The 24047-nt window shown below is 42.6% G+C and overlaps 1 protein-coding gene across 2 annotated transcripts in view; it reads left to right on the top strand.

The window, feature by feature from the left end:
* B3GLCT (beta 3-glucosyltransferase) overlaps positions 1-24047 on the top strand; it is a 128300-nt gene that overhangs the window by 30703 nt on the left and 73550 nt on the right. For both annotated transcript variants that reach the window (XM_070409380.1, XM_070409381.1), the window contains exon 4: positions 10930-11039. In XM_070409380.1, coding sequence (XP_070265481.1) covers positions 10930-11039 — 110 coding nt within the window. The remainder of the gene's footprint in view (positions 1-10929; positions 11040-24047) is intronic.

The following is a 24047-nucleotide window of genomic DNA, read 5'->3' as shown; positions in this document are numbered from 1 at the left end:
GCCACATTGGTTTGTTGCCTTTTCTTCTCTGTGAAAACATTCTTTGTGGTTCAGCCATGCCTCCCCATGTGGAGATTTCTCCTTTGCTGCCAACCTTGTGGGTTTGGGCATTTGTTTATATATTTATTTTATGGGAGATGATGGGTATCCTCATAATAAATGGTTATTAAATGGACTAACGACCATTGTCGGGAACATGGGTTTGAAAGGACCAAGGGAAAGTTACCTAGACTTGCAAGTGCAGATGGCCAATCTGGTGATAGTTAACTTGGTATCTGATCATCTGAAAAGGACCCAGGGGGTTTGTCAGCCACAATCGTGAGTCTGCAGGACTAGGGGCTGCTTAGGCAGCTGCCCAGTAGAGCCAGAGAACTTAGGTCATGGTCTCACAGTACTCAGGGCTGGTTGACAGCCTCCAAGGATGGGCAGTCTGTTTTTCTCTGACTTACCACCAAATCCATAGATTCACTAGTGATGTTATTCTAATCAAGTGACACATAATTGGAGAGTGACTCTTCATGTGTGAGTGCATGTGTGCATATTTATCCCCCAGCTTTAAATCATGAGCCAACTTCTTATCCAGCTTTGCCTCATTGATTTCTCATCAGAAAAATACCAGCCTTGTGAAATCCATGTTTCCAGATAATTTATGATCAGGAAGGATCAGTGTTTAGAGTGTTTGGCACATGACAGGTGCTTAGCACCTGCAGAAATAGAGGACCTTTGATTTCTTCTACCTTCATAGAAGAATTGCTTCTCCTGAAGGGACCCTTTCGAATCTCCTTTGGCTCTGTTGCCTGTACTTAATACTCTGCAGCTTTCCACTGGCTTCAGAACCATATTGATCCTATCCATATACTTGACCAAGTTCTTTATCTTCTTGTCATACTCATCATTATTGTCAGGCACTTAGTGTACTACCCATTTGTCACACATTCCTGGAGGAGAAACAATGACAATCTGTATTGAGTGTTGGCAGTGTCTGCTAAAAGCAAGTTGCACTGAGTTTAGAGAAGGGCAGCCAAAGTGAGGAGAAATAGTGGAGTTGTCTTGTTAGCTTCAGTGACTGGGCAGTGGGAGCCTAAGAATCACACAGCTGAAAGTGTCAACAAAGAAGACTCTACTAAGGTGACCCATGTGATCTAGACACTGCTAGGATGTGACTCAGTGAGGAAGGGTTTAGGACATGTGACAAAATATTTCATGGAAAAAACCATCCTGAATAATTAACTGAAGACTAATTGGAATGGAAAGAACCCTGACCAAGTACAGAAAGTGGAGACCACATAGAGACTGGTAGGAAGTGTGGAAGCGTGAATGGGCTGGCTGGGCATCCACAGACAGCAGCTGAAGTTCTGGGGGGATTATCTCAGATGTGAACTGAGAACTCTGGGGTCTAAACCCCAAGCTGGGCCCCCCAGCCCAGAACACACATAACATCTGACTGTGAAAAGCAGCAGTGTTGCTCTCTGTGAGCCAGAGACTACTGAAATGCAGGCACCCACTTAAAGGGCCCATGTACAAAATTTCATGTGCAGCCACTCACCTTGGCCTCTGGCAGAGGGAGGGCCGAGTGGACTGGAGCTGTGTGAGCAGAGGCCAGGGTTGGGAGCTCTCAAGTTAGGTGAGACCTCCGAAGGCAGACACCCTGGTTTCTGGTGCTGAGTCATTCTCTCACGCTGCAGAGGATATCTTTCTCCAGTGGACCTTTGCTATCCAGGGGTGGGGGAGGCATTTGCCCCACCCTATTGAAACCCCCTCCCCCCACCCTGTGGAATTTCTGAGGCCCATTAAAAGACTGAAAATAACAATTAGCCTGCAGGCAGAAGCAATTGCCTCACCGTGTTGGGAAACCTCTCTCCCCACTCTGTTGTCTATAGCCCGAAGCTAATGAAGGGTGAATACAATCAGCCTGCAGGAAGAGGCAGGTCTCAGAAAGCTTTGAGTCTTTGCCTCATCTAATTCTGGACCTGGGGCTAGTAAAAGCAGAACTTGGTGCACATCTCAGTCCTTTACAAAGGGACCCTGCCCCAACAGAGGGAGCCATAAGCTGTGGGTTGCTGATAGGTCCAAACAGGATATTCAGAGCCAGTCAGAAACAGTTTCTGACTTACACCAGAGATTGGGAGTCATAGCAGATCTACCCAATATATAGTCACAAACCCAAACAGGCAGCCAAAATGGAGAGATAAAAAAAACAAGCTCCAAATGAAAGAACAAGAAAATTCTTTAGAAGAGCTAAAATGAAATGGAGATAAGAAATTTATCAGACATAGAGTTCAGATGAATAAAGGTAAAGATGCTCAACAGCATAAGAAAAGATATAGTAACTATGAAGAATGACAGCCCTAATAAATAACACAATGGAAGGAATACACAGCAGATTAGGGGAAGCCAAGGATTGGATCAGTGAATTAGAAGACAGGGTAGAAAACATCACTCAATCAGAGAATCAAAAAGAAAAACAATTAAAAAGCAGGAGGACAGCTTAAGGGAGCAGTGGGGCAACATGAAATGTAGCATAATAAGAGTGCCAGAAGGGGAATAAAATAAAGGGTAGAGAACGTGTTTGAAGAAATAATGGCAGAAAACTTCCCTAACCTAGTGGAGGAAAAAGTCATGCCAGTTCAGGAGGCACAGAGAACCCCAAGCAAGAAGAACCCAAACAGCCCATGTCCAGACACATCATAGTTAAAATGCCAAAAATTAAAGACAAAGAGAGAATCTTAAAGGCAGCAAGAGAAAAGCAACTTGTTACCTGCAAAGGAGCTCCCATAAAGCTGTCACCTGATTTCTCATCAGAAACTCTATAGGCCAGAAAGGAATGGCATGAAGTATTCAAGGTAATGAAAAGCAAGGATCTGAAACCAAGTTACTATATCCAGCAAGGCTATCATTCAAAATAGATAGTGAAATAAAGAGCTCCCCAGATGAAAAAAGGCAAAAGGAGTTTGTTAACACCAAACCAGCACTGGAAGAAATGCTAAAGGGACTGCTGTAATGAGAATAAATAGGGAGATAGAGAAAACTAGGCATACAAAATTAAAATGGCAATAAATAAGTACCTGTCAATAATAACCTTAAATGTAAATGGATTAAATGCTCCAATCAAAAGACATAGGGTAGCTGAATGGACCCAAACACATGACCCAATTATATGCTGTCTACAAGAGGCCCACTTCAGAACAAAAGACTCACATAGGATGAGAGTGAAAGGAGGTGACCTGGTGATCAGGAGAAGGTGATGCCCCCATCACACCTCTGCTGCTGCCACTGCCGGTAGCGCAAGCCTCAGCTGGCCCTGGTTACCTGAGCCTTGGTCGGCCCTAGGCAGCATCTGAGGTTTGCCTGCACCTTGTGCTGGCCCTGAGCGGCTGGGCAGCCAATATCCAAGGCTTGCCTGTGCCCTGGGCCGGCCCTGGGCAGCTGGGGGGCTGAGAGGACTGGGGGACTCCGGAGGCAGGCTCGTGACTGAGGGGACTGGGCACCACCATCTTTGAGGGCATGACAGTCAATTAGCATATTCCCTTCTTATTGGCTGTGGGCACCCCATCTTTGAGGGCGGGGCAGTCAATTAGCATATCCCTTATTGGCTGTGGGCGCCACCATCTTTGACGGCAGGGCAGTAAATTAGCATATTCCCTCCTTATTGGCTGTGTGTACAGCCATCTTTGCAATGGCATGAGGGTCAATTAGTATATTCCCTCTTTATTAAATAGGATAGTATGGGAAGTCCTAGCCACAGCAATCAGACAAGAAGAAGAAATAAAGGCATCCACATCAAAAAGGAAGAAGCAAAACTGTCATTATTCGCAGATGACATGATATTGTATGTAGAAAAACCTGAAGACTCCACCAAAAAACTACTAGGTTTAATAAATGAATTCAGCAATGTAACGGGATACAAAATTAACACCCAGAAATTGATGGCATTTTTATACACCAATAGTGAATTCTCAGAAAGAGAATTTCATTTACCATAGCAACAAAAAGCAATTCCATTTAACATGGGAACAAAAAAAAATTGAGATACCTAGGAATAAACTTAACCAAGGACATAAATGACTTGTACTCAGAAAACTATAGGACATTGAAAAAAGAGATAAAGGAAGAATATATTGTGTTCATGGATTGGTAGATTCAACATCATTAAGATGTCCATACTACCCAAAGCAATCTATAGATTCAATGCAAGCTCTATTAAATTATCAATGGCCTATTTAACAAATACTACCTAGAACAAATACTCCCAAAATTTGTAGAGAACCAAGAAAGGCCCTGAATAGCTGCAGCACTCTTGACAAAGAAGAACAAAGTTGGAGGGATCACATTACCAGATATCCAGTTAAAAGCCTCTGTAGTCAAAACAGCCTGGTACTGGCACAAGAACAGACATGTAGATAAATGGAATAGAACAGAGACCCAGAAATTGACCCAAGCCATTACACTCAGTTAATATTTGTCCAAGGAGGAAAGAGCATACAATGCAGTCAAGACAGTCTCTTCAATAAATGGTGTTGGGAAAATTGGACAGGTATATGCAAAAAAGAAAAAGAAACTACGCCACCAACTTACATACACAAGAATAAACTCCAAATGGATAGATAAAATACTTAAATGTAAAACGTGAAACCATTAAAATTCTAGAAGAAACCATAGGTAGCAAAATCTCAGACATTTCTTGTAGTAATATGTTTGATACATCTCTGAGGGCAAAGGAAACTAAGGAGAAAATAAACAAGTGGGACTACATCAAAATAAAAAGCTGCACAGCAAAAGAAACCATCAGCAAAATGAAAAGGGAGCCCACTGATTGGGAGAATATATTTGGCAATGATACATCTGATAAAGGATTAATATCCAAAATATATAAGGAACTCATGCACCTTAACAAAAGGAAGACAAACAATCCAATTAAAAAATGGGCAAAGGACCTAAATAGACACTTCTCCAAAGTGAACACACAGATGGCCAAGAGACATATGAAAAAGTGCTCAAAGTCACTTATTAGAGAGATGCAATTTAAAATGACAATGAGGTATTACCTCGTACCTGTCAGAATACTACCATCAACAAATCAACAAATGACAAGTGCTGGCAAGGATGTGGAGAAAATGGAACCCTCATATACTGCTGGTGGGAATGAAGACTGGTGCAGCTACTATGGAAGAAAGACTTTTTCCCCTCAAAAGATTAAATTAGAAACTTCCATTTGACCCAGTGATCCCACTTCTAGGAATATATCCAAAGTAACCCAAAACACCAATCAGAAAGAATGTTTGCACCCCTATGTTCATAGCAGCACAATCTACAATAGCTAAGATCTGGAAACAGCCCAATTGCTCATCAGTATATGAGTGGATAAAAACTGTGGTACATAATACTATGCAGCAGTAAAAAAGAAGTATCACTTACCCTTTGAGATAGCATGGAGGGACCTGGAGAGTATTATGCTAAGTGAAATAAGCCAGTCAGAGAAAGACAATTATCACATGATCTCATTCATATGTGGAATATAATGAACAAAATAAACTGATGAACAAAATAGATCCAGAGACATAGAAGCATGGAACAGACCAACAATTGAATCTCAAAGGGAAGGTGGCGGTGGGTGTGTGGTTGGGAAGAGATCAACCAAAGAACTTGTATGCATATATACATAACCCATGGACACAGACATTAGGCTGGTGAAGGCTTGGGGTGGGTGATGGGGGCGGGCTATAGGGGTTCAATGGTAGAAAAAAATGGGATATATGTAATATTTCCTATAGTAAAGATAAAAAAAGAAAATATTTAGTGATGCTGATTTACAGAACAGTGGGGATTTAAGCACATAGGCTGTTTTCAGCATTAATCTGTGCTAACCTGGTTCTCTTCTGGAAGGGGCTATGGCTGAATGGCATGGAGATGATTTTTCGTCATTATGATCAGGATTTTAGGAACTGGGAGCACCTTTCCTTTTTTGCCTTAATATCTGTAACTCCCACATATGCATCCTATTCCTTAGCCATACGTAACTGTGAGGGTCTTAAATTCCCCTAAGAAAAGATGAGAATCCTGTCCCAAGGACATGCAGAGAAGAGAGGGGAGGACTGTGAAGGTTTGGGTCCTACTGTCTAGGGCCCCAGGCAGTTCTTGAGCATGTTTCAAGCTTGAAAATTATTAATCTGGAGTCCTCTGAGTGAAGCCTATATATCCTTCATGATCTGATTTGGCTGAGGCAGCCTCCTTCTCTAACTTTATCACTGACTTGTTCCTGCATCCTGGCCTCAGAAGTGCCTGTCACACTTCCTTGTCACCCACTCAGGGATGCTGCCGATATAAGGCTGCTGTGGCTCAGTGATAACCGTGCTTCTCTCTCTGCTGCTGATCTGGAACTCCCCGAGCCTAAGCCTGCAGAAAATGGCTGCTTTGTAAGGGAAACTGGAAACACCTCCTCCAGAAGCTCTCTTTGCAGTGGCTCCCCCTCCTCTGTGTTCTCACAGCACCCCATGCGGGCTCTGGCTTTGCCCTTTTGCTTATGTGTTATAATGGCATACTTCCTTTATTTTTTAAATTTATTTTTAAAAATTAAGTGTAGATAGCATACAATATTATGTTAGTTACATTACTTTCAGGTATACAATATAGTGATTTGGTATTTATATGCCTTACAGTGTGAACCCCACACTAATTCGGGCAATCATCTATCACAATATTACTATGTTCCCTTCACCTTTTTTTTAACCCACCCTCTCATTGCTTCCCCTCTGGCAACCATACCTTTGGCCTCTGTTTCTGCAAGTGTGTTTTTATTTTGTTTTGTTCTTTAGATTCCACATATGAGTGAAATCATATGGTATTTGTGTTTCTCTGACTGACTTATTTCACTTAGCATAATACCCTCTAGGTTCATCCATGTTGTTGCAAATGGTAATACTTCATTCTTATTTATGACCAAGTAATATTCCATTGTACCACATCTTTCTTCATTCACTCGTCTACTGATGGACACATAAGTTGCTTCTATAACTTGGCTATTGTAAATAATGCTGCAGTAAACATAGGGGTGTATAAATCTCTTCAAATTAGTGTTTTGGGTTTCTTTGGATAAATATCCAGAAGTGGAATTCCTGGGTCCTATGGTAGTTCTATTTTTAGTTTTTTGAGGAACCTTCATACTGTTTTCCATAGTGGCTACACCAGTCTGCAGTTGCTCAACAGTACACTGGACCATGCTGACATGATCTTTGCACTTCGTAGAGATTCAGCGATGTTTGCTGAATGAGTGCACATAGCATGCAAGGTTGAAGCACATGGAACAGGAAGGGGATGACTTCTTAGCAGAAAAAACATATAGCCCAGCTAGTGTGGCTCAGTGGTTGAGCTTCAACCTATGAACCAGGAGGTCATAGTTTGATTCCTGTTCAGGGCATATACCCGGTTTGTGGGCTCTATCCCCAGTAGGAGGTGTGCTGAAGGCAGCTGATCCATGATTCTCTCTTGTCATTGACTAGAGGCCTGGTGTATGAAATTCATGTATGGGAGAGGTGTCCCTCAGCCCGGCCTGCACCCTCTCCAATCCGGGACCCCTCGTGGGATGTCTGACTCACAATCCGGGATGCTGGCTCCTAACCGCTCACCTGCCTGCCTGCCTGATTGCCCCTAACCACTCTGCCTGCCTGGTTGCCCCCCACCCCCCGTGCCGGCCTGGTTGCCCCTAACTGCCCTCCCCCGCCAGCCTGGTCACCCCTAACTGCCCTCCCCTGCTGGCTTGGTCACCCCTAACTGCCCTCCTCTGCTGGCCTGGTTGCCCCTAACTGTTCTCCCCTGCCAGCCTGATCACCCCTAACCGCCTCTGCTTCAGCCCCTGCCATCGTGGCTTTGTCCGGAAGGACATCTGGAAGGATGTCTGGAAGATGTCCAGTCTAATTAGCATATTACCCTTTTATTAGTATAAATGTTTCTATCTCTCTTCCCTTCCTCTCTGAAATCAATACAAATATATTTAAAAAAACATACAGCTCACAGCACATGACCCGAATATGTGAGGGAAAATTTTTTATTTTTCTTCTTACAAAGCCTTTTTTCTGCATTGGACAAGCTAAAAACCAGTGGGAGCTCTGCTGGTCTGGCAGAAGTGGTGGGAGTTGGTTACTGTGGTGAGCGTAGCATTAGCCTTTGACACATGGATCTGCTTTCTTAAAAATTTCATTGTGAATTATTTTGTACATACAAAAAGCTACAAAGAATAACATAATGAACATCCATGTATCTATCACCTAGCTTAAGAAATAAAATATTACTAACACAACTGAAGCCTTTGAACCATTATCCAGGTATGTTGTTTATCATTCTCAAGTAACCTTAAACTCACATCAGCTACACGTACTTATAGATGCATACTATATAGCACATATCCACTTTATGTGTTTATGTTTTTATAAACCATTGATTTATACAATTATTCCTTTGTGCTTTTTTCAGTATTCTATCTGTACAGTTCATCTACAGTATTCATCTGGGTTGATGCCCATAGAACTAGTTAATTTTTATTATTGAATCATTTTCCAATTTGTGTATCTTGTTAGTGCATATGTGAGTTTTTTCCAGTGTTTTCCTTTTACACAGCCTGCTGGGCGCATGCCCACCATAGACCCCTTTACCCACGAGGGAGAGTTTCTCAATGTGGTGAACAGCAGTAGAAATCTGGGTCATTGGGAATGTGTATCCTCAACTTTATTAAATTTTGCAAAATTTCTCTGAAGTTTTTCCTTAATTCTTTACAAACATAAATCCTTATAACTCCTCTTTTAATATGTTGCTTCGTGTTAATGTTTCAGATGTAGTGGATGGAAAATTACATTTTAATTGAAATAGAAAACAGCATGTAAGCCCTTCAGTCTCCAATTTATAGAGCCAAGAACTGACTTAAAGTAAAGATCAATATGTAGACTCTTGATATTTATATACTAGTACACTCCTACCAGAGAGCAATGAGGTCATATTCAGTAGATTGTTCAGCATTTCCTTTTAAATTTTGTATTGAGTTTTAAACAAAGAGCAGTTGGGGTTATTTTTAGGACCAAATGGCTTACTGTGGAGCTGTTTATTGTATTAATATTTGAGTGAGTGAGTAAATGAATGGAATTATAGGGGAGGATGGTCCCCACATTCATTTGCTGTAAACCTGGCTGTAGGCTACAATTTATGCGACAGTCTGCCTTCTGCCGACACCGCTGTCTGGTGGCAGGGTGCTGACACAGCGGCAGTTTCTATTTGCTTCTTTATTACAAGCTCAGAATAGGGGGAGGCCAATGTGCTTCTCCACGGTGGGGCCTGAACCACCATGTCTGCTCAGGATGGCCTTTGATAGTCCTTCTGGTCGGGTGGGCATGTCATTCCAGGGGTTCTGCCCTGCTGGCCTTTGTAGAAAAGCCAGCCACCTTCCAGTGAGTCTTTAGGGGGTTGGCACATTCTGCCCGTGTTGTCATAGGTGAGCTTTTTTTGCTACATGCAACAGTTTTTTGCTAAAGCTTGCTTCTGTGGAACTGTGGCTGTTTTCCTGGAGAGAACACGCAGTTCTGGCTTGTGAGATAGGGCTGGGGTGACTGAGTTATTTATTTGTAAACTCATGGGACATATGCAGTCACCATTGAATGTCACCTTGTAGGGCCAGCCAGAACAGTCTTGAGGTAGTGTGTTACTTTGCTAGGGCTGTAGAAACGAAGTGCCACCAATTATATGATTCAAACAACAGAATTTTGTCTCATGGTTCTGGAGGCTGAAAGTGCAAAATCAAGGTGTCAGCAAGGTTGGTGTCTTTCAAGGACGCTTTCCTTGGCTTGTAGATGGCCGTCTTCTTCTTATGTCTTCACATCAGCTTTTCTCTCTGTGCCTGTGTCCACAGTTCCTCGTTCTATAACAGCAGTTCTCAACCTGTGGGTCGCGACCCCTTTGCCGGTCGAACGACCCTTTCACAGGGGTCGCCTAAGACTATCCTGCATATCAGATATTTATTTATTTATATTTTAAAAAAGATATTTTATTGATTTTTTACAGAGAGCAAGGGAGAGGAATAGAGAGTTAGAAACATCGATGAGAGAGAAACATCAATCAGCTGCCTCCTGCACACCCCTCACTGGGGATGTACCCGAAACCACGGTACATGCCCTTGACCAGAATCGAACCTGGGACCCTTGAGTCCGCAGGCCGACGCTCTATCCACTGAGCCAAACCAGTTAGAGCCATATCAGATATTTACATTATGATTCATAACAGTAGCAACATTACAGTTATTAAGTAGCAACAAAAATAATTTTATGGTTGGGTCACAACATGAGGAACTGTATTTAAAGGGCCAGAAGGTTGAGAACCACTGTTCTATAAGGACACCAAATGTATTGGATCAAGGCCACACTTTAACTTGATCTCTGTAAAGACAAAGTTCCAAATAAGGTCACATTCTCAGATCCTGGGGGTTAGGACTTCAATCTAAGAAGTTTGGGGACGTAATTCAACCCATAACAGGTAACAGCACCGTGTAGGATTATGTGTGAGTTATTAAAAGGCTACTTGCAAACAAGATTTTTCAGCTTCTAGGGAGGTAGTGTTCTAGACGTTTTCACACTTCCCTGTGTTTACAGTCATTCTTTTTGACAGAGGCAGGACAAATCCATAGTTGGTTACCATAGGCTTGGTCCAGTACAGTGAGCTTATTTACTTGCTAACTTCTGGGAAAGAAATATTGGAGATTAATTTCAAAAGATATTTTATCACTAGAATTATATATAAATTGAGTTTTCCTTTTAAGAGTTTATTTCCTGCAGGCTTATCTTGTAGCAGGGGTTGGGGGTGGGGGGTGGGGACAGAGAGTTTAAACTTGTTTTCAAGATCATTTCAGTTGTCAAAAAACAAATACCTGAAAACTTTTTTCTTTTTTGGTTCTAGATTTGAAAGGAATTGTGTTTGTCATCCAGAGTCAAAGTAATTCTTTTCATGTAAAAAGAGCAGAAGAGTTAAGAAAAAGCATCTTGCAGCAAGCTGCAGATCTTACCCAGGTATGTCAAAATAGCTTAGGATGTCTGCTAATTATTTATTTATTGATATGTTTATGTTTTCCAAAGCTCTTGGTTTGTAGAGAATCAATTTTATTTAGATGAGAATAACTCTTCTGACTTGTTTTGCTTATTTAATATTGACTATTTATGGTTTAAAATGTGCTAGTTAATTGCTAATGCTCAAAGCATCATAGTCTAAATTATTATATATATTTTCTAATTTAGGAGAATTATATAATTGTATATGACTATTGTGGTTTTGTAATAAAGTATGATACAAAGAAGAAATAACTTTTTTATTTTTATTTTTATTTATTTATTTATTTTTAAATATATTTTATTGATTTTTTACAGAGAGGAAGGGAGAGAGATAGAGAGTTAGAAACATCGATGAGAGAGAAACATCGACCAGCTGCCTCCTTCACATTTCCCACTGGGGATGTGCCCGCAACCCAGGTACATGCCCTTGGCCAGAATCGAACCTGGGACCTTTCAGTCCGCAGGCCGACGCTCTATGCACTGAGCCAAACCGGTTTTGGCGACTTTTTTAAAGCAGAGCTTACAATAGTAGAGATAATTAATGTTCAAAATTTTGGTAGCAAGTTCTAAGGAAATTATCATATTGAAATAACATTTACATTAACCTCAATGTGATGTTTCCTCTGTGAGTATCTTAATCTGTTTTTAATTAGATATTATTAATTGAACTTTTGATTTGATTATAATGTATTTTCTGAGAAGGATTATGGAGAGAAAGATTGACATATACAGGTACATTTTGATAAAGTTTAAAATAAAGTTTGATAAAGTTTAAAACTGAATTTAATGCTGGAGGTTTGGGGCAAAGGAAAATCTGCTTTCTTGTGCTGCCATATGGGTGTTTTCCTCTTTGGCCAAGTGGAAAAAAATTCCTCCATGCCTGCTACTCCATGCTACAGAAATACTACAGAAGTGTTTAACCCTGGCCGGTTTGGCTCAGTGGTTTGAGCGTTGGCCTACAGACCTCAGGCCCGTAGACCTCGGGTTCGACTCACGTGTACCTTAGTTGCAGGTTCCCCAGCCCCAGTAGGGGCACTTGTGGGAGGCAACCAATTGATGTGTCTCTCTCACATGGATGTTTCTCTCGCTCTCCCTCTCTTCCACTCTCTCTAGAAATCAATGGAAAAAATATCCTAGGGTGAGGATTAAAAAAAGGCAGAAGTTCTTGTCTGCAGAAGAACTCTGACAGGAGATGTATGTTTGATGGATTGCTGTCCTTCTGTTGGTGGGGGTTGGGAAATAGAGGGTTGGACATAGCAGTGGAAAAATTAGCCACGTTAGTGAGACTGAAGGCTGAGATTAAGCTTTATTGTGCTTTATCTTGAAATGGTTTACATATAAAATTTATCCAGCCTCTCCACATCCTTGCAAGGACAGGTCCTTGGCTCCTCTGCTTTGAGCATCACACCTTCTAAGGGGGAAGAAACAATTGCCTGCTTTTGTTTGTTTGTTTGTTTTTGTGATTGGAGCTAGGAGCAGCTTGATGAGTTTGAAATTCTTTGTCTGGAAATGCAGCTTTTAGAGATTTTCTTCTATAAACCTGTTATGATTTCATCAGAAAGGCAGACGTGCTGCCCTCTTGACTGATTGGGCATCTTCCTCTTGCTCTATGGAGCCCTAGTGGAGTGGACAAAGGAGGTTACTATGGGGATGAAGGTGGCCAGTAGCCCGGATCCCAGCAAGTATTAAAGAATGTAGCTCCATTGAGCTGTAGCAGTTACCCCAAGCTCAGTAATCAGGGATGAGGTGCTGGGAAAATACGATCTCACAATTAAGTGAATCTTGGAGAGATAATATGGAAAAGAACCAGAAAATTCATTCACACATACACCAGAACAATGACTTATTAAGGAAGTTGGAGATTTACGTCCCCTCCCAAACAGTGCAGCTATGGGTGGGCCAGCAGCAGGCAGCTCTTCTCCAAGGTCCTCCGTCTCTACTTTGTCATGGGCTAAGGTGTCCTCATCTGCACGATGGAAGCTGACTCCCCACCATTGCATCTGCGTGCCAGTGTGTGGAGGGCCAGCGGCTTTCTTCTGAGGATGTGACCTGACAAACCGTTGTCCAGAACGTAATCACCTGCATATACCTTGGCTGGGAAAGTTCATGTCTAGTTGGGTGGCCTTGGATCCAGACAAACTTAAGGGATTCTACTCACCAAACAGAAGAAGGTAGGAGTGAAGACTCAGACAAATTGACATCTCTGCTCAATCTGGATTTCATTTACATGTCAGGGACCTGCCTAGTCTATGGAGGAATTTATCTGTGAACCTCTCATTCACTTATTCAGTCTTGTGGGCAAAGTACTGGGTGTTCAAGGATCAGTAAGCCAATGTCCTTGTACTGGAAGAACCCACAGTCCAGCAGAGGAGACGGGTTCATAAATGGGCAATTTTAGAGCAGAGTGGCAGTGCAGACACAGAAAGACATGGTTCTGCTTATATGTGGTATCTAAAATAGTCAAATCCACAGAATCAAAGACGGAAGGCTTTTACCAGGGGCCGTGGCTGGGAGGGGGAATGAGGAGTTATCAGTAGGCATAAAGTTTTAGTTAAATCAGATGGATAAGCTCCAGAGATCCGAATTACAAAATTGTCCTTTCAGCCAACAGCCTAAATTTGTTAAGAGGATCTGAGAACTCATCTATACTAATAAAAGCCTAGGTGGTCCTTGCGTCCTCGTGTGCAACATTGTCACAAGATGGCTGCCACAAAGATGACCACCACAAGATGGCCGCACGCACAGCGGAGGCAGGGCCCGGTGGCCGCTCTGCACGGTGAGGCCTGGGGGTCCTGTGGCTCCGTGCTGCGTGGGCAATCAGGCCGGCAGGGGAGGGCAGTTGGGGGTGATCAGGCCAGCAGGGGAGCAGTTAGGCGTCAATCAGGCTGTCAGGGGAGCGGTTAGGTGGCAATCAGGCTGGCAGACAGAAGCGGTTAGGGGCACTCAGGCAGGCAGGCAGGCGAGTGGTCAGGAGCCAGCGGTCCCGGATTGTGAGAGGGATGCCCGACTGCCAGTTTAGGCCCAACCCCTGTGGCAGTCGGACATCCCCCGAGGGGTCCCAGATTGGTGAGCCTAGAGACCCCCACCCCCCATGCACGAATTTCATGCACCGGGCCTCTAGTATTAAATAAAAAAATCGGTGGTAGGTAGGTTGGGAGAAGGTGGGAGGGGGAGGGCTTTCTAGGTGGGCAGCCAGGTAAAGGCAGCCAGGTGAGAAGCAGGAGCGTGGTGTGTGAGGACCTTGCCTGTTGCCCTGGGTGGGTGTAAAGGGGGAGGTGGGCATGTAGGCAGCTGGCCTGGCAGGGAGCTCGGAGCCTGGCCATGGATGTGCTGTGTGTCCTTGTGGATCCAGGCCTTTCTTGGGGCTTTACTGGCACTCTGAGAGATTTCTTTGATGTCCTCCTGGCACTAGGTATAGGAGCAACTCCTAGTCCCTGTACTAACAGTATTCCCTGTTGAGAATTACTGTTAGGGAGAGTGCCGAGGGCTGTGGTCGGCAAACTGCAGCTCGGCAAACCGCGGCTTGCGAGCCACATGCGGCTCTTTGGCCCCTTCAGTGTGGCTCTTCCACAAAATACCGACTTCTGCGCATGGTCCACGAAGTTTCAATCACACTGTATTTGCGCACCCCCACGTGGTATTTTGTGGAAGAGCCACACCAAAGGGGCCAAAGAGCCGTATGTGGCTCGCGAGCCGCGGTTTGCCGACCACGGGCCTAGGGTGTTGACCCACTCAGATTTTCATTTTAAAACTCTCACTGGTGGCTGTGAGGAGGGCAGCTTTAAGAGAGCCAAGAGTGGAGTGGGAGCCTAATCCTAAGGCCCTTGGACTCATCCAGGGCAATGCTGCCCAAAGTGGGAGCACAGACCCTCCTTCGACACAGGCAGTTTAAGGAGCACTGGACTGACGTGAGGGATGGCAGGGGTGAACGTGGGGCCAGAATTGGAGGAGATTGGGCCCATGTGAGGCTGAAGGAGAAGTCAGGACAGGCATCGAACTAGGACTGAGGTGGGGTGGGGTGGGGCCACCATCTGAGGCTGAGGCTGATCGATTTGCAGGTTACGGGGTGCAGATGACTAAGGTTTTGTAGATGAAATCTGAGGTAGAGGTTATCAGTGGCTAGGAGCTACATATTTGTTTGAAGCTCAGGAGGAAGGTTTTGGCCCAAGATGGCTGGTTTGGGAGTTAGCAGCATTCATAGGTAGTGACTGAAAGCTGGAACCAAGGAAGAGTGGGACCCTGGGGGACTCTGGGGAACCCACATCCTGGGGCTGGTCAGGACATAAGCAGCCCTCTCTGGATACAGAGAGAAGGTGCCTCATGTTACGTCAGAGAACCTGAGCCTTGCACACAGTTCTGTCCCCAGGGAGGACTGGTGGGAGGGTCTGTCCATGTGACTGGGCTGTCTGTGTGGACTACTGCCTATGCCAGGGGCCCTCAAACTTTTGAACAGGGGGCCAGTTCACTGTCCCTCAGACCGTTGGAAGGCCGGACTATAGTTTAAAAAAAACAAACTATGAACAAATTCCTATGCGCTCTGGCACATATCTTATTTTGAAGTAAAAAACCAAAACGGGAACAAATACAATATTTGTATTTGCATGTGGCCCGCGGGCCATAGTTTGAGGACCCCTGGCCTATGCCCTCACATCAGCAGGTGTCCCACCCACTGTTTTCTTGTTGCTGGTGCCACTGTTACTGTTGTTATTTTTAATTATGATTAAAAAAACATACAACATAACATTAGCCATCTTAATCATTTTTAAGTATACAATATTATAGTGTAAAGTACCTTTACGTTGTGCAACCCATTTCCAGAACTTTTTAACCTTCCCACCTGAAACTCTGTCCCCCTTCTTCAGCCCCAGCACCTACCATCCTTTCTGTCTCTATGGATCTGACTTCTCTAGGGACCTCTTATAAATAGAATCATACACTTCTCATGATTGGCTTCTTTCACTCAGCATAATGGCCTTCAGGCCCGTCCATCCTCAAGGTTGTAGCCTGTGGCTGCATGTTGTTATCACTGTTATTTTGATGAACTTTCTTCCATGAGCTTTCTTCCATGTCCTACTGGTAAACTTGGTGCTCATTTGAGGCCCCAACGTGGGCGCCCTGTGTGTCCTTGGTCCTCTAGGGCACTGTCCTGCCCTCAGAGTCAGAAGGAAGGGCGATCCCTCTGCTCCTCCCTGTATCCCCCAGGGCACTAGGACGCCAAACACAACATCAGCAACTGTATTGTCACTGATGCGTTTTTCTCAGCCTCTAAAATATAGAGAACAACTTTGTTCACCGGAAATAGTTAAACTTTTCTTGCACTTTATTCTGTGCTTATTTATTAGTTTGTGTGCATATACCTAATGTTATTGTCCTTGATCAGCCTGTTTTGTAGGTGACCCAGTTGACCACTAGGTGGCAATATTGGTTTTACATTTAAATACATTTTAAGCAATCTCATTAGTAAATCCCCTGTCCCCCAGCATTTAGTTTCTGTGATAATAAATGGAATATGAACTAAAGCAGTAAGGGAGCCTCTCTTTAATGATAAGATAGCACAGTTTTCTTATTCTGAAATTCTTCTAATGCCCAAGTATAGTCAAGAACCTAACGTTGATAGGTTCTTGGGAACTGTGATTTTAAGAGAAGCGACGTTTCATGAAACCAGTTTCACCCGAGGCTAATTGATAGAAACAAGTGTTACATTTACATTTCTATGGCATATTTTTGGTCATAAAAACATCACCAGACTTCTAAATAAAGACCCCAAACTCTTCCAATACTGAAATCAAGGTGAGCTATATACCCATTTAAGAAAGATGAATAAAAAATGAGGCAGTGATTTTCCATCCCACTTATTCTAGTTCTGGGTCTCAGCAGCTTAGTGCACAAGGTGGGACCCACCCTGGACAAGACGCCCTTCCATTGTGACCCGTCACTCACACCTATACTCACACTCCCTCAGACTGGGACAATGTAGACACGTCAGCTAACCAAGCAGGCACATCTTTGGGATGTGGGAGGAAACTGGAAGGCAAGGAGAAAACCCACGAAAAATAGGGAGAAAATATCAACTCTACACAGACAGTAGCCCTGATGGGAATCAGTATTTTTTCCTCATCAGTGTTATAACAAAATAACATTGAATGAATGATGTTATTTGAGGACCTGTTTTAGTTATGACAAAACTTTAACCATTGGATTTAATTCACTCGCAAGATCCAGAGTGTCCTGTTAAGATTTAGATCATTTTATGTTTGGGTTAACAAGTCTTTTGGTAGTTCAAATGGCCAGAAAGATTTTGGAGTGGGTAACTAAACTTAATACCGTTTCCTTTTTTTCTCTTTATAGAATTTTTATGCTATATATGTGATTAAAAGTTGAATTTATCCCATGAATAGTATTTTAGAGATTCAAAGATTGTTGATGACTAACATAGGATCTGCAGACAATACTTGGGGTAACAATGAGATACCCTGATCTAGAACTACTAGTACATGAAACTGGAAAAGATGAACTAACTACAGAGAACTAAATGCTGAGATGCACAAAACTAGGGAGGCAAAGTCCTTCTAAGAGGCAGCTGTGGCCCCTAGTTAAAACTTAATTAGAACTTGTTTTAAGGAATTTACATATTCTCTAGAAAGAATGGACAGCTCATTCAGGAGCCGTAGAAACAGATTCTGAGGCGGAAGATGTCAGGATGTCCCCAGCACTGTGGCGGGGAGTGTTCTGGCTCCTTTAAGGGACAGTCCCAAGGGTTGGCAGGTGTGTAATGGACCTCTAATGGAATAGGTCCCCTGACCACAAAGTCTTCATGTGGCAACTTTGGGTTTCTCCATCGATTAACCCACCATGAGCAGTCACAAAAGTGGTTTAGTGAGGGAGGAACTCACAGAAAGTTTTATCATTTGAATATTTATCTTGTAGCCCTGAATATTTATTCCTCCCATCTGATCAGATGTCTAGAATTGCTGTTTATTTATTCATTACTTTTTGTCAGGTTGCACTTGACTCCAATATCTGCCCAAACAATTAAGGAGCAAGAATGAAATGGTTTCTGTGATTATGCATCTGCTTCTAGCTGTTCTTTCTGATTTGGCAAGTAATTAATTACCTGTGCCTATGTTGCCTCAAGGTGCTAAAATGTGGTCTTATTAAAAACACAAACATTGCTCTAGCCAGTATTGCTAAGTAGTTAAAACTTTGGCCTGAGCACCAAAGGGTCTTGGATTCAATTCCCAGTCAAGCGCATGTACCTCAATTGCTGGTTCCATCCTCGACCCCGGGGTGCATGTGGGAGGCAACCAATTGATGTCTCTCTCTCTCATGGATGTCTCTCTCTCTCTTCTCTGTCCCCTCCACTTCCACATTCTCTAAAAATCAATGGAAAAAATATCCCCAGGTGAGGATTAAAAACAACAACAAAAAAAATCCAGAAACATTTTTTATCCTTATAATGCATAAATATACAACTTTTTTTAAATATCCCACTTTCAATGTGAAATTTAATACTGCACTTAGAGCTGTTACAAGAGTGGTGTAACTATTTCCTTCATTTTCTGAAATAACTAGAGGCCCAGTGCACGAAATTTGTGCACTGGGGGAGGGGTGTCCCTCAGCCCAGCCTGCACCCTCTCCAATCTGGGACCCCTCAGGGGATTTCCGACTGTCATCAGTTGGCCATCCCTCTCACAATCCGGGACTGCTGGCTCCCAACCACTCGCCTGCCTGCCTGCCTAATTGCCCCTAACCGATTCTGCCTGCCAGCCTGATCGACACCTAACTGCTCCCCTGCCGGCCCAATGGCCCCCAACTGCACTCCCTCTGGCCTGGTCCCCCCCAACTGCACTCCCTCCCCTGCAGGCCTGGTCACCCCCAACTGCCCTCCTCTGCTGGTCTGGTCACCCCCAACTACCCTCCTCTACTGGCCTGGTCGCCCCTAACTGCCCTCCCTTGCCAGCCATCTTGTGACTACATGGGGACGGCCATCTTTGACCACATGGGGTCGGCTGTCTTGTGTGAGGGTGTGATGGTCAATTTGTATATTACCTCTTTATTATATAGGATTGGGGTAATTGTAAGTTGTCACTTCCATCTCCAGGTTTTTGTTTGTTTTTTTCACTTTTCAGGACTGTACTTTTTTTTAAATCTTTATTGTTGAGATTATTACATATGTCCCTCTTTTTTCCCCCCCATAGCTCCTCTCCATCTGGTTCCCACCTCACCCCAGGTCCTTGCCACCCTATTGTCTGTGTCCATACGTACTGCATACATGCCTATAAGATCATTGTCTAATCTCTTCCCGCACCCCCCACAACCCCTCCCTCTGAGAATCATCATTCTGTTCCATTTCCATGCCCCTGATTCTATTCCGTTCACCAGTTTATTCTGTTCATCAGATTTTTTATTCATTTGATTTTTAGATTCACTTGTTGATAGATATGTATTTGTTATTACTTTGTTCATAATGTTTTATCTTTACCTTTTTCTTCTTCTTCCTCTTCTTAGAGAATACCCTTCAGCATTTCATATAATACTGGTTTGGTGGTGATGAACTCCTTTAGCTTTTTCTTGTCTGTGAAGCTCTTTATCTGACCTTCAATTCTAAATGATAGCTTTGTTGGGTAGAGTATTCTTGGTTGTAGTTCTTGCTATTCATCACTTTGAATATTTCTTGCCACTCTCTTCTGCCCTGCATAGTTTCTTTTGAGAAATCAGCTGACAGTAATATGGGTACTCCCTTGTAGGTAACTAGCTGTTTTTTTCTTGCTGATTTTAAGATTCCTTCTTTGTCTTTTGCCCTTGGCATTTTAATTATGATGTGTCTTGGTGTGGTCCACTTTGGATTCCTCTAGTTTGGGGTTCTCTGCACTTCCTGGACTTGTAAGTCTATTTCTTTCACCAGGTAGGGGAAGTTTTCTGTCATTATTTCTTCAAATAGGTTTTCAGTATCTTGCTCTCTCTCTTTTTCTGGCACCCCCATAGTTCAGATGTTGGTACGCTTGAAGCTGTCTCAGAGGCTCCTTACACTGTCTTCATATTTTTGGATTCTTTTTTCTTTTTGCTATTCTGGTTGGGTATTTTTGCTTCCTTGTATTTCGAATCATTGACTTGATTCTTGGGATCCTCTAGTCTACTGTTGAATCCCTGTATATTATTCTTTATTTCAGTCAGTGTATGCTTAATTTTTGACTGGTCCTTTTCCATTTTTTTTTTTTTTTGGGCATTCTCACTAAGATCTTTGAAGGTCTCACTAAGTTCCTTGGAGGTTTTTAGAAGATTCTTGAGTAATCTTATAACTGTTGTTTTGAACTCTGTATCCAGTAGTTTGCTTTCTTCCATTTATTTCATTTGTGACATGTTTCTTTGTCTTTGCCTTTTGGCTGTTTCCCTGTGTTTCTTTCTATGTATTTTTTTAAATTTAATTTATTTATTTATTTATTTATTTATTTATTTATTTATTTATTTCTATGTATTGGGTAGCTGCTAAGTCTCCTTGAATTGATAGAGTGGCCTTATGTTGTAGGTGTCCTGTTGTGCCCAGTGGCTCAGCCTCCCCAGTCACCTGAGGTGGACACTCTTGGTGTACCCTTTTGTGGGCTGTGTGCACAGTCTTGTTGTAGTTGAGCCTTAATTGCTGTTGGTATCACTGGGAGGAATTGGCCTCCAGGCCAATTGGCTGTGGGGATCAGCTGAGACTATAGTGAGAGAGCTGCTGTGCAAGAGACACCCTTATGGAGCAGGACTTGCTTCAGTGGGGCTTTGGTGTTCATTGAGTCTGTCCCTTGAGTATGTCACTTATGGATGTGAAGAGTTGTAATCTGGTATGGTCTCACACTGACCACTGGGTACACTGGCTCTTAGATCTCCTAGGACAGTGATGGTGAACCTATGACACGTGTGTCAGAGGTGACACGCGCACTCATTTTTTTGGTTGATTTTTCTTTGTTAAATGGCATTTAAATATATAAAATAAAGATCAAAAATATAAGTCTTTGTTTTACTATGGTTGCAGATATCAAAAAATTTCTATATGTGACGTGGCACCAGAGTTAAGTTAGGGTTTTTCAAAATGCTGACACGCCGAGCTCAAAAGGTTCGCCATCACTGTCCTAGGAGGTGCAAAGTCAGCCATTGCCCGGGGCCACCCAGCAGGAGCTACAGAGAGATCTGCAGATTCCTCCTCTTTGTATCGGGTTTAGAAGTTCCCAGACGAGGCCTTGCTCCTCCAGGTGGCCTCTGCAGAGGCGATCTCCCTCCCGATTAAAAAAGCGGCACATCCGGGTGCCGGACCAGCCTCCGTACCTCCCACCGGTCTCAATGCGCTTTCATTTTTACTTCTCTAATTGTAGTACTTCCACTCAGCCAGCTTTCCCGTGGTTCTGAATAATAGTAGTTCTGTATTTTAGTTGTAATTTTGATGTGGTTGTGGGAGGAAGCAAGTACAGGTGTTTACCTGTGCCGCCATCTTGGTTCCTCCCCCATCTCCAGTTTTAAAACTTGTAATGGCTTTGATATTTATAATTATATATTTCTTCTAATGAGTAAGCCAGCACACTTTAGCAAGTGCTATTCTATATGTGGAGTATTATTCTAGAATGCTATGGAGCAGAGGGTTGGAAGGGAATTAGAAAAGACATTCTAGTTCTTTGAATTACTGATAATTTAGATAGTAACTATTCCATAATAGAAATGACTACATAATTAAATAGGAATTAGAAGTCCAAAATAAGTACCTGTAGTATATTAAAGTATTACTCAAAAAATATGAATTAGACACCCATAGTTACAGTAGATGCCTTTGAATATGAAATGACATCTCTGGACAACACATGGGGCCCTAGAGAAAGGGAATGCTTACTGGAAGCTGTTTAAGAAGCAGAGTTTAGGATGTGGGTTCAATCCCTGTTGGGCCATGTACGGGAGGCAACTGATCGATGTTCCTGTCTCACATTGATGTTTCTTCCTCTTTCTCCCTTCCTGTTTTTCTTAAAATCAATAAAAAAAGCAACTACATATCCTCGGGTGAGGATTAAAAAAAACACATTAGAAAAAAAAATGAAGTAGAGTGCAAAAAGCACGAGTTAGTAATGTGCTATTGTGCATGTGAAGCCTGAGAATAAAGAAAGAGGCTTTGTCAACTCAGGTAGGAAGATTGGACATTAGCTATGGGATGTTGACTTAGAACCTGGAACTGGGCTAGAAGATGCAGCCATGAATTTCCTGGAGTTTACTTTTGGAACTGGCATTTGTGGAGACACAATGTGGGGTGAGTAAAGCACCTGGGAGCAATAGAATGGCGATCTTTTTAGATCGGAGCAGATGGCAATCAAAGTTGGTGAGACATGGGTATCTGGTGGACAAATGTGGTTCTTAAAGGCAAATCCATAGATATAAGGATATAGATTTTGAAGAAGTGCTATTTTTTTCTTGAGGTTTCCAACCCCTTATATGATAGATGGAAGGGTCCTATGACATTATAAATATTGACTATTTAAAGAGGTGTGTTATCAAAAAGCTAAGTGGAGGGGGCTCATGGAAGCCCACAGGAGTGTTTGGCGATGACCTCCGAATTAATTAGGCATTTTACTGCATTTTCTTCTATTGTGTGCATAGCATCTGTGTGCCAATTATGATTTGACTTCTGTTTTTTTTTTTAACTTAAAAAGAATTCCTTCTTAAGTGGCTATTTGTGTGAAAAATTGTGTATTTTGTTTGTTACATGAAATGGGAGCAAAGAGCTTCGAGTCTGAGGAGGGCTCCCATGGAGTGTCCTGTGTTGATGTTGTGATGGACAGGTTGTCAGAGGAGGGTCTTTCTTCCCTTTGGATCTGGGGTCCAGTAACCAGTGAGATCCTAGAAAAAGATAATTTCTACTGTAGCTTCAAAAGTGCATTAACACTTGTCTAACATGGAAACCGTTGTCCTCCAAAGGAGTTTCAAAATGCTATGAAATTGGAAACAGTAAAGGAGAGAAGATAAAGCATCATTATGTGGGGGCTTTTTAGTAGGTTCTAATAAAATAAGGATCCACACACCATTTTGAAGACTATAAAGTGTGACTTTGAACCTTAGTGCAGGACAAGGATCATGCTAGGTTAGGAAATCATTTTGCATGGGGAACAGGGAAGTAAGTGACCGAAGGAGTGAGTGCTGGAAGAGAGTAGGATGGAGTTTGGAATGAAGGCAGGACCTGAGCAGAGGCAGAACCACAGATAAACCGCTCTGTGTGCTGCTGCATGAAGCTATGTCAGCATAGCAAGATAAACTGTGGTTCTATTTTTAAGGCAGCAAATGCAGGAAAACAAATTTAGAAGTGGGATATGCTTATGAGGTTTTATTTTGGGGGGTTGGTGCAGTTGTAAATTACATTTTATGGTTGATATTGGATTACATTTTTGCTTCAGGCCAAATGGAGCCAGGCAAGCTGCTAGAAATCTTCCCATTCCACCCCCCACCCCCCGCAAGTCAGTAGCTTTTGAAGGGAACAGACACTTCTAATTTTATTGCCTTTTTGTGATATGAACTTTATTGAAAACCTGGCAGACTCTTAATCTCACAAATAAATGATTATTTTTGCTTGTTCACAGAAAGTTTTGGAGATCACTATTTTCATGGGAAAAGTTAGTCAGGCCTTGGCTTGTTCATTTAAAAAAAAAATCTCATTTCCATAAAATAAGCCAGGAGAGCCAGAGCAAAGCCTTTCATAGGTTATAGTGTGAAGAAGCTTGAGAAAGATGGCCTTGTGTTTTCTGTTTTTAGAGATTTTTTAATTGGCAAGGAGACAGTGGGAGGTACTTCATTAAAAGGTTAGCTTTGAGAGTTATGTCACTATCACTAAATTTCTTTTTAAGTGAGAGCAATTGGATGCTTAATGATTAAAAGTTCATTTTTTTGTAGTAAATGATAGGTGTTAATGTGTTAAACGGCAGACTTGATTACATTGCTGTTGAATAACAATTTATTCAT

Source organism: Myotis yumanensis, unplaced genomic scaffold (genome assembly GCF_028538775.1).
Source record: "Myotis yumanensis isolate MYYU_CA2020_CCGP unplaced genomic scaffold, mMyoYum1.0.hap1 SCAF_3, whole genome shotgun sequence".
Classification (NCBI taxonomy): Eukaryota; Metazoa; Chordata; class Mammalia; order Chiroptera; family Vespertilionidae; genus Myotis; species Myotis yumanensis.
The sequence above is the reverse complement of the archived record's forward strand: the minus strand, read 5'-3'. Positions and strand labels throughout refer to the sequence as shown.